The sequence below is a fragment of the Porites lutea genome, chromosome 1, assembly GCF_958299795.1.
Source record: "Porites lutea chromosome 1, jaPorLute2.1, whole genome shotgun sequence".
Taxonomy (NCBI): domain Eukaryota; kingdom Metazoa; phylum Cnidaria; class Anthozoa; order Scleractinia; family Poritidae; genus Porites; species Porites lutea.
In genome coordinates, this window is record NC_133201.1 from 55992490 (window position 1) to 56003993 (window position 11504).

Genomic DNA, 11504 nt, shown 5'->3' on the forward strand with positions numbered 1-11504 from the left:
GAGACACAAAGAACAATGGTGAAAAGTACAAATGCTGGTGGACAAACAAAACGAGCTGATGAGCGATATTTTGTTTACCGTCCACTAGCATGGCGGCGATGACGTAACGTGTAAACCACCAAAAGGTCTAATAAGCCAAAAGCAACTTTGCACGTGCAGCACACTTCTTTTGTACATTCTGTACATTTCTTTGCCGTTGTTTTGCACGACTACAACGTAAAGGCGATGTTACACAAGACGATTCGCAACGACGATTTTTGGCGCAACACAGCGTCGCAACATTGTTTCGAATGGTTACAACCTTGTTCCAGCATTGCAACGCTGTGTTGCGCTAAAAATCGTTGTTGCGAGTCGTCCCGTGTAACATCGCCTTAAAACTTCCAGAAACTTCCTGGTTACACGTTTTATGGAGGAAATGTCGTGCGTGTTCTTGTTCATTTTTTTTTCACTGCCGCTCATTTTCAGCTTGGTGGCCGCTAGCATTTCTTATTCTCCCACCGCTGCTACAAAATTTTCATGTTGTTCTTCCAACAAAAAAAAATCTCTCCTTTGTCTTTTATCTCTCGCTCTTTTTTCTCGTTGAGCTTCGTTGGCCTGTCGCCTACTTTCTCTTTTTCTCTGTATTCCAAATCTGTGGACATGACAATTAATCTAAGCTTAATACTTTAGACAACACCGTTACAGAAACAATTTACGCTTTCCGTTTTCGTCTTTATTGACTCTTTAGTTATCTCTGCTTCACAAGACGCGTGGCTAAGCGACCACCCAGCCCAGGAAAGGTTTGCCACGCCACCGGTGGTGGCGAACAGTGGTGAGGGTTCTTTGACGTAACAAGAAGGTTTTTCGTCCTTATCCGAAAAGAATAGAAAGTCTAACCATTTGCAGTTGCCATTACAAAGGCAGCACCTTCTCCTCGGTTATTTAAAGACCCTGAGTGTTGGTCCGGCTGGGGTGTGAATCCGCGACCTTCCGCCCTGCAGACCTGCGATCACAACTGAGCTAAGTCAGGCGCCGGTAAAAAAGGCAAAGATTAAGAACAAGTCGAGAAAAAAATTGTTATTTCTTCCATTTTTAATGCGGCTTAACAAAGAATTATTTCACAGTCACGATTCGTAACTTGTTGAAACATCAACACGTAAATAACCTGTCAAGGATTCTTAGGGGAAATCCGACCTTTGACTATTCCACACAAAGCGACAGAACTAAACCGCACCAGATTTATAACAATTATGTGGCACCAAACTCTTTCATCCAGTCTTCGTATTTTTTAATGTCCGCATCAGAAACAGACTTGGAAACTTTCTTCAGTGCGAGATCGAAGTCTTCCATGTTAACAGGCAAATCAAGTTCCTCTTTTGGCAAGTTCTTGATCTGTTCTGGCGTCAAGCCCCTGATTCGACGCCTCATTGCCATCATAGAGGCGTCCCTACACCGGAAAGGATAAAGAATACAGTAATTAAGCTGTTTATAATTTTTCGTGGGGATAGAAATTTCGCTCTTTCACCATCATCATCTTCTTAGGTTTGTCAAACCTGGATTAAATGGTCAACCTGTATTAAGCGGTCAGTAAGCCACTGCCCAAGGGTAACTGCTTAATACAGGTTTGACTACATCACCAAAAATGCGGCGTTGAGCTCAAAGTCCCCTTAAATTTGCGCATTTTGCAAATCAACATGGAAAATGGCGCAATAAGAGAGACACCAAAACTCTTGCGCGACATGGAAATTCACGGATTATTGCTCAAATTGTTTCTTCAACACGAACCTGCAAACATTGGTGATATCAGCACCACTGTAGCCTTCCATCTTTTTCGCGATCTCCTCGAGAACCACATCCTCAGCCATGTTCACACCACGCAAGTTGATCTTTAGTAACTCCAGACGACCTACAGCTACGAAAAAAGAAACAGAAAAAACTGTTTGTAGTTATTTCGCGAGTGAAAAGTGTATGCAATGCAATAAAATGTAATGTTCGTGAGGAGGGTATGCCAGTGAAAAGATGAACATGTATTCCTGGGAATAGTTGCATGGCAAAGATTGGAGCATGTCTTCAAAGAAAAGAATGTTATCTGTAACCTTGAGGTAATTTTCTGAAAAAATATTCTGAGAATTATCTCATGAGGAGTTTAGTATTTTTTTGCATAAATAAATCTTAGCTTTCTAACTTCCTGGAAAGAAAAAGAGGGGGAGGCCAAGACAGAAAGGGAGGATTCCGTCTACACGGAGAAAGTAACGAGGATGGCAGAAAAAGAGAGGGGAAAAATACACACTCAACCGAGTTGTCTTCTACCGAACTTGAAGTTGGTTCCCGCTTTCATGTTTATGCCAAAAAGGACCTGGACTGTTTATTGTCTCCAATTTTGCCGTAAGAGATCAATCGCTTACATTAAAGGCGGCCATCTTGGTTTCAGATGAAGTTGTCCTTTAAGGAAGAGTATCTACCTAAGGAGTGGGGGAGTGGAAACGAGACGAACACTTGTTAAAGCGAGCGTTTGATCACGGCGATCTTACGGAGAATAAGGACTTGCACAAGGTTTAAAAAGGAGTAGGAAAAAAAAAAGAAGAAATTTAATGCAGGCAAAGGAGCTGAGCTCTATCGTACTTTCCGGAAGAGGTATGTAAACTCTCTTTTCCAGTCTTCTGCGCAGGGCTTCATCCAGATCCCAAGGAAAGTTTGTGGCAGCTAGAACCATAACAAGTTGTGGTCCACCCTCCACTGTACCACCGACACCTAAACAACACAAACACACCGAAAACATGCAGTTAATATTGTTCAATGTTGGGTACCATGCGAGCAAACTCCATTCAGGGGAGTCGCAAGAAGTCACGCGAGAGCCACACGCGATAGCGACGCACGCGCGCGCGTCCTTTCGCAGCTCCCTTCGCCCGCCACAATTGGAGAGCTTGTTATCAGGCTATGTAGTTTTCTGATGTTTATTTCACCTCTTGAAATGCACAGTATACACATGTCCAACAACCCAACCTTAAACAACGTAAACTAACAGTGAGAGCTTGTCGTCTAAGGGCAACCCTCATTTGAACTGAAGGTTACTTTAAACAGTAATGTCAATAAAGTGCAATGGCTAAGGGACTGGTCAAAAAGTATGGGGGGGGGGGGGGTGGGCCGGAGCATTTGGAAATGTGGTTGATAAAAAACACATGACCCACCCCCTCCCTTCGGCACAAAAATGACTGACCAACCCCCAAAGCAAGGTTGGAAATTGCATGACCCACCCCCTAGTTAAAACATGGATGTTCGGTTTTCTCATAACAATCCATAAAACCTTGTTCTGTGCTTGACAAAATTTGTTGATACACTGCTAGAACCAATATAAAAATCACAGAAATCATACCTTTCACTGAAAAGACGAATGTGAAAAAAAGAAAATTTCTTGTTTCAATGGACGTTATGAGTCTTGACACAAATATGCAGCAAAACGAGGGTATGTTGAAATTATCTGTCACAAAGCATATGAAAATTTCAACAAAGACAACCAATTCCTAAACATTACTTGCCGGAAATGCTTAGATTAATCCTCAAAGAAAATTTCTTCCACTTCAGTGGAAAGCACTACCTAATTAACCATGGAACTGCAATGGGCACAAAGACAGCAGTTTTGATTCCTTTGTCAATATTTTCATGACGTATATTGAAACAACAACTCTAAGCAAAACTGTCTTTGGAACAACAGTTTGGAAATGCCAGATACACGATATCTTTTCCCTATGCGACATGAGTAGACCAGACATCGAAGCCTTCATTGAACAAGCAAGCTTACATCACCCAACTATTGAATTCACGGCCGTAACATTTGACACTGAGACTGCGTTTTTAGACACGTTTGTATACAAAGGCACAAGATTCAAGGAAAAATCTATCCTTGACGCAAAGACACATTTAAAACAAACGGAAAGCTTCTTGCACCTGCACACATTTCACCTCGCGTAACCCTCCAAATGTTAAAAAAGAATTTGTCAAAGGAGAAACCTTAAGAATCCTAAGAAAAAACTCCTCAGAAACAACCTTTGAGGAAAATAGTTCAAATTTAAAAAAAAAAAAACGCTTGACGGACAGAGGCTACCCACAATCTTTCAGGGGCAATTTGAGATCTAGAATTTTCGGAACATTTGTTGTAAAATTTCTTGCTTGTCTGCCCCTCCTAGGATTTTCGAACATCTAAAAAAATGGTATAATTGCCCATTTTTAAGGGATTCTTACCCTAAAAAGGTCACCTAGAATTTTCGGGAGCCTTTTTTCTGGCTGAAATTTTCGAAAAGGTAAGTTTTGATACCTATTAGACTTTAAGCTAGGAGATCCGAACAGATGAAAAATTTTTAGGGGATAAAAATATGCCTATATCTACTGTTTAAATACTAAAATACGTTTAACAATGCTAGGTTTAAGTGGTTTTGAACTATATTCTCGTTGTGTGCCCCCTATCTTTGATAGAAAACCTACTATCAGAAATAAAATTCACAAAAGGGAGTCTAAACTCCTAAAACAACACAACAAGGAGGAAAAAGAAATATTGCCATTCGTGACACAATACCAGCCCTCAGTGTCTACTATAAAGGAAGCTTGAATGAAAAAAATGGAATCTTATACAAAACCAACGATAACTTCAACAAATTTTTAAAGAACCATTAATCATTTCCTTACAAAAAAGGAAAATCGTTAAAGGACATGCTCGTTAGAGCCGAAAAAAAAGGTTAACAGAGGGTTCCACGCCCGTATAGATGTGCGGCCTGTCAACCTTTGTATTTTCTCCCACAACAGGTTTGTGAGTATTTTAGCAATAATTGCAGCTGGCTGTGTTTCATATAACAAGTGCAGTCTACTGTCTTGTTAGTAGTTAGTTAAAAATAGGGTGACCCATCCCCTAAGGGTAGCTGAAAATTGCACGACCCAACCCCTTGCACAAGGCTCAAAACCTCATGACCCCACCCCCTCTCTGCTCCGGCCCACCCCCACCTATACTTTTTGACCAGTGCCTAAGAAGCCCCTTCTGAAGTCTTCGTAATATGTTTATGTTAGCTTTTTTTTAAACTTCACGTGGAAAACGTTTAATAGCATTCCTTTTATTTTGAACTGTAAACTGGCCTACAGAAATGCTATTACTAGTTCGATTATTCAGGACCACAATCTGTAAACAAAACTGAAAATGATTGTGCGCGGTCAGGAAACTCCCAACACCACCTGCAGCGTCATTGTTTTCAAAATGTTTAACGTTAATGTTTGTTTAACGAACACGCAGCCTATTCCCAGCTGAAGAAAGATTGCTGAAAAGTACTTTTCTGCAACTTAATAGAGCAGCATAAACTGGTTGCTGACAGGAAAATCGACCAATGCATTTAATACATTTAATTATTTGGCGGCAAAACGTCCAAACCATATTTTTATCTTTTTAACTATTAACGAACATTTGTGAAAACCATTTTGCTGAGACAGCTCCTTTTAAGAGGTGATGGTTTGGAATACCTAACCAGTTATGGTTGCACTCACCATCCATCTGTATAAGTAGCTCAGATTTGACCCTTCTGCTAGCTTCATGTTCACTGTCAGAACCTCTCTTGCTGCAGATAGAGTCGATCTCGTCTATGAAAATTGTACTCGGAGCATAAAATCGAGCCTGTAAAAAAATTACACAGTCATGATCGTAAAAAATGAGTCTTTTACAGATAGCTGGCAGAAAAAGGAACAGAAGGACTGAAGTTGTTTTGCAAGAGCAAGGAAGAAACAGCCTGCATAAATCTTCATATTACACGAAAAGCAAGATCTAATGAATGCTAATTATGTGAATTAATATCCTAACAAAAAAACTCAATGGCTTTACTGCCCTTAACTGCTAGCAGGTGAGCAAAATATCCCATTCTTAACCATATCCCCGCAAGACAACCTATTTACTCCTATCGGCATGGAATGCAGTGGCTACAGTAAACACCTGCGACTAAGAACTTAGTTTTTAAGAACCTGTTAGGTTAAAATATGCCACTTAGGCCCCATCTATACAAGTACCTGTTTAGCCTAAAATTTGAAAGAGGTTCTTATTTTCCAAAAACCATTTGATTTTGGAGACAAAGGTGCCTTATCACTCCAACTGCAATTGTAACCGTGTACAATGAGGTTTTACCTAAGAAATGAGCTGAATACCACTAAATACTCTTAGCTTCAAATGTATGTCTATCTCCAGAAAATAAGAGCCTAAATAGCCTAAATTTGTGCCAAATACCATTTTTTATGTAAGAACCTGTTTAGACTAACTTGAGAAAATACAGGTTGTTAGTCACAGGTTTTTTACTGTACTCTCCTGCATCCCATGCCACATTTATCAAGCAGTATACAGTGTATCAATAAACAACAAATATACGGTTTACCAGGATTTTTCCACCTATGTAGAGGCCAAAAGAAATCAAAGAGTTTTCCTGTAATATACTACTTCAAATTTCAAGAAGTTTTAATGAATTCCAGGAGAAGTTTGGATACAAGAAAAAGAACATACCGGTAATGATTAGTATATAAATACAATACTTGCCATTTCAAACAACAGTCTGACAAGCTTTTCAGACTCTCCACGATATTTAGATGTAAGCGTTGATGATGTGACGTTGAAGAATGTTGTACCGCATTCTGTAGCCACAGCTTTAGCTAACATTGTCTTTCCAGTTCCTGGAGGACCCACCATACATACTCCCTAGAGAGAGTAGAAAATAAGAAAGATTTTTGCACAGGCAATGTCAAGGGCAATCTACATGCGTATGGTGATGTTATGTACCTTAACGTTGCTTAATTTTGCAGGTACTTAATTTCAAGGGGTTTTATTTTCACGATTTCAATAGGCAGATATAAAAATTGGGCATAAAATTCCATGATCAGCGTGCAAAGAAAGTAGTGTCCGATAGCCTGGGGCTAGTGGATTTTGCTATCGGGCAAGTGAATTCTGTTTTTAACTTGCCTGACGGGCAAGTGATGCTTTTTGAGTAATTTGAATAACAGAAGAACTGTGAAATCAATTCTGCTCGTCAAAAAGGTTTCGGGCTATTTGAAATGATGTCTGGGCTAGTAAACTCTAGCTTCAGCTTGCCCGAAAGGCAGGCTGTAAAAATGATTTTCTTTGCACCCTGATGATCTATGAGCTCTCAACTTCATTTTACCTTTCAAAAAGTCTGAACTTTAAAAATTTCTAAATAAACTGGAACAAGCAGATGATAGCTTTACTCTCTACTCCATAAGTGAAATCTTTACAAATTTACATTATTTCACAACAGAAAATACGAAATAGAACTTAACAGTAAGAATAAGTTAACAATATGTGTTGTTATAACATGTTAACCACTTTTTCCTGTAATTTGAATTTTCTTCATGGGAATTAAATTCCATGTGTTTAAATTTTGCAAGGATTTTTATTTTGGGTCTAATTTCAGGATTTTTTAACAACAGACAAAAATGCGAAATTTAAAGACCTGCAAAATTACCAGTAAGTACCCATAAGGTACATCAGTTAGTTAGATGTAGTTTTGGGTTGAAAAAGGAGATGCCAAAACGTTTTCTGTATCTAAACTCTCATAGCCACCACATGCTTTTTCTTTTTTAAAATTTTACATTTTTTGAATTTATTGCAACTTTATATATCCTTTATAGTTGACAAAAAAAAACCTGCTACAAAATGTACCTTCCATGGCCGGCGGATACCCGTGAAGTAGTCTGGCATAAGAAGGGGTAACACCACTGCTTCTTCTAACAGCTTTTTTGCCTCTCCTAAACCAGCAATGTCACTCCTGCAATATGAAACAAACAAACAAACAATTAAGAAAACAGCGAACATTTTGGCACACCACCAACAGTTTCCCCATGAAATGACCCCCGAGGAAAGAGTGCAGATCATATGGCTTGTTTGTTTTTAATTTACTAGAAAAGACTGCTCATATCACATATTGATTACTGATATTCAATTTAACGATGTCAAGCCATTTGTGGATGTAATCACCTCACAGTTTTCAATTGAGACACATGCAAGGCATTTATTTTGTTCTCAGAATTTAGTCATACTGTATTAATTAATTTTTATTATTACAAGTCCATACCAATGAACATTAGGATTCTTCTGCAAAATATCTCTTTCTAAGGCCTCAACCAGATCTTTATCATAACCACTGCCATCAAATCTCTTTTCACCATCGCCCTCACCTTCCTCTTTACTTTCACCCTGCTGGTATCAATATTACATGACATGTATTAAACTTGAGATACAACAAAAAAACCTCAGGAAAGGCTACTAATAGTATATGACCTTCTCCAGGAAAACGTACACTAACGGTTTTAGCAGGTAAAAACTATTGTTTTTGCCCAACTCTGTCTTAATGGGTACCTACCTCTATTCGCCACTTTAGGAATGAGAAGGGACCTGGAGCCAAAATGCACCCGCAATATAAACATTTTGTTGTTTCTCAGATTGTACTAGGGCTGGTCAGCTGTTGGCCAATTTTTTTTTCCTGTCCCAGGTAACAGGGACAGCAATGATGTCTGCCAACATCAATGCCTTTAAGATTATTTATTTCTAGAGTATTCATTGTAAACAGATTTTGTATTGATAGATTTTGTAGCATTAATAAATTGTAAATAGACTTTGTAGAATGATTTGTAAAGTGTTATGAGCATTTAGTGAAATAATGCTATATACAATTTAATACACTCACTATTCTATTTGTGAAAGTTAACTCAACTCAGTTTCCTTCTTGTTTTTAAATAGTGAATCAAATGAACACGTTGCTAATACAGTAACTGACACCTGGAGTTGGTTCCTACCCTTCTTTGCTCCTTTTAGCTGACTCTCTATAAGTATTTGATGGACAGATCTCTAAGACAGACACCTATAGCTGGTCCCAAATGTGTCAGCTGTATTATTTTTATATTTACTAAATTACAAAGGATCTTTCTTGCCTTGTGCTCTTTCTTAGCAGCACCCTTGTCTTTGTCTCCTTTTTGCTGGCCACGTCCTCTATCCCCTCTGTCAGCCTGCCTGGGTTCACGTGAAGGTTTATTGCTTGCTGCACTAGCTGGTTTGCGTCCTCCCTTATCTGCAGCTCGTTCACGGTCAGGGCGTCTGCTTGGTCCTGCAGATGGGCGATTAACTGAAGGATTGTAATCATCATTTTTCCTGACAACTGGACGTGGAGCAGGTTTGGAAGGCCTGGAAAGGATGGTAAAAAAACATGAAACATTTTGTGATAGGTTAATTATTTCCTTAGTGTGACTGGTTGTTCAGTTAAAATGAATTTGCTGAATATGTTGTTGTCAGAAGATAAGTAACTGGCTAGTAATTAGTTCAAGTGTGAGTTGAGGAGGTAAAATTTGTGCTTGTTAGTACAAAATTTCAACATTCCACTCCCTATGTTACAAAAATGTCTGGTTATTTCAGGACTTAAGAACTTAGAACATCATCTCATGGCATGATCAGTGTAGGACGTGACTTGAGATTCAAGACTTTTTTCTTTGTTCCATACTATTGGCATAATGATTATCACATCTTTCCTAAGGGAGGGATTGTTTTTACTCCTAAATATTAAATGCTTTATAGAAAAAGATGCAAAATGAGAACAACCCTCTTGCCTTTCATTTACCTGTGATCTCTTTCCACTGGTGTGGGTGGAGGCCAAACATCAGGGTCTCTAGTTGGCTCATCCTCATTTGAACGCCGTGGACCACCAAAATGAACAGTGTCTTTCTTGAAGTTGGCAAGAGTTTGATTTATCTCTTTGACTTGGTCATATTCCTTGACAATCGACTGACGCACCTTTGAATGAGGCCAAAAAATTAGTAATGTTTATGGTTACAAAACAGCCAACAAAACCTTCCAAGTAGTAGTAGTAGTAGTAGTAGTTCTACAAGCCATATTTTTCAACAAAGAAGCTTCGGCTATCCTGTTCGTTTGTTTATATGTATTACATCTGATGAAATTTCAGATGACATAACTCAGGAGCGGGCCTCCACTATTTTTAATGTAGGTGACTTTTCTAACACAATAAACAGGCAACCCACCTGATGCCATTCTTGTTTCATGATGGCATCATCTTTAAGTTGTTGGATGTGCTTCTGTATCTGCTGGATGACTCCTTGGTAATACACCAGCGATGTGTCATAATTACCAAGAAGAGCATATTCCCGCGCCATCTTGGCATTTTCACAGATTTCAGCCAGACTCATTTCCTTCACACAAGAATAAAATTTAATGTTAACTTCAAAAGTATCCATGAATTTACAACAGTCAGTACCACCAGCCTGTTTTCAATGAACAGCTGATTGGTTTTTATTTTGATAAAAAAGTTGTATCATAATTATCATTATTACTGAGAGGATTGTTCTACAATTGCTACTTGACAATGCCGATCTTCTCTGTTATAGTTTGACAAAGCTGTTTCTTTTACAGATCTTAGATGATGAAGATGTAAAAGAAGCCAGTCTCAGGGCTTTTTCCTGAGGGCTTCTAACGGGCTGTTTACATGGAGGGAGGAAGATCCTACCAACAGGAAGATCCTAGAAGGTGGAACAACTTTTTGTTGGGTTCACATGCAGAAATTTTGGTCCACGTGGTTAACAGTAGAGAAGAAATTAAATATTAAAGTTAACCCACTAAACGACTAGCTGCCATTTTTGTCTGGTTTGTCCCTAGTACTAGGATCTTCCTGCCTCTCATCTAGGAAGACCCTAGTGCTAGGGATAGGTACAACTTTTTGCATGTAAACAGAATACAGAAAAAATATGGTGCGAGGATGATCCTCCTTGTAGGATTTTCCTGGTGCTTCGATCTTCCTTCCTCCATGTAAGCAGCCCCTAAGAATAAACATTAATTTCTGAAGGGGTCTACGATAGGAAAGAATTTTCTGAATCGGTGCCACCAAAAACATTTCATCAATTTGGGTGAGGGCTGGTGGTGGTGGTGGATATTAAGAGCAATGACCCTCAGAATAAAAGTTTAGTAATGGAACCCCAATTTTAATTCTAAACGTCAACCTTGATAACGACAATTATATCTACAGCTGGCAGTGGAGAGAGGAGTGTTTCTGAGACATAAAAACAACATGAAATATATTTAAAGTGACAAGATTACTAAATCAACTGAATTGAAGATATTTTTCTCCTTGTACCTTCAACCAAAAAACTCCACAACGAAATAAAACATCACTTGTGGCTTAATTAACCAGAAATATACAAACCAAAGTACACATTGGTGGGTTGAGGCAAGAAAAAAAATTGACAGAAGCACCTGGGGTCGACAATGTGTCAACACATCGAACAATAAATTAGCCGAATTCGACCACACGTTCTGCCTAAATGTCCTTCTAATTTTTTCTTTCCACCTCTATATACCTCTGTGTTTTAGACTTACCTAGTTATATATCGAAAAACAAAATTCTCGAGGAGAAATAACTGTATTACCGAAGTGTCAAGGCGTCCGTTGAAAAACTGATTTGAGCATGCTCTTTGACGCGCTTATTTTGCATTGTATC

General features: G+C 38.8%; 1 protein-coding gene across 2 annotated transcripts; it reads right to left on the reverse strand.

Moving 5' to 3' along the window:
• Positions 1–1066: 1066 nt before the first annotated feature.
• LOC140922527 (katanin p60 ATPase-containing subunit A-like 1) lies at positions 1067–11480 on the reverse strand. Of its 2 annotated transcripts, none has more exons than XM_073372509.1 (11): positions 11384–11480; positions 10036–10203; positions 9618–9790; positions 8938–9187; positions 8082–8206; positions 7670–7775; positions 6533–6691; positions 5503–5629; positions 2602–2730; positions 1765–1891; positions 1067–1426 (listed from the first exon to the last, which is right to left on the reverse strand). In XM_073372509.1, the coding sequence occupies exons 2-11, from the start codon at positions 10198–10200 to the stop codon at positions 1228–1230; spliced, it is 1560 nt and encodes a 519-aa protein (XP_073228610.1). In that variant the 5' UTR covers positions 10201–10203; positions 11384–11480; the 3' UTR covers positions 1067–1227. The 2 variants fall into 2 exon arrangements, with proteins under 2 accessions (XP_073228610.1, XP_073228615.1); XM_073372514.1 differs by having other exon boundaries at positions 1068–1426; positions 8082–8203.
• Positions 11481–11504: the final 24 nt, after the last annotated feature.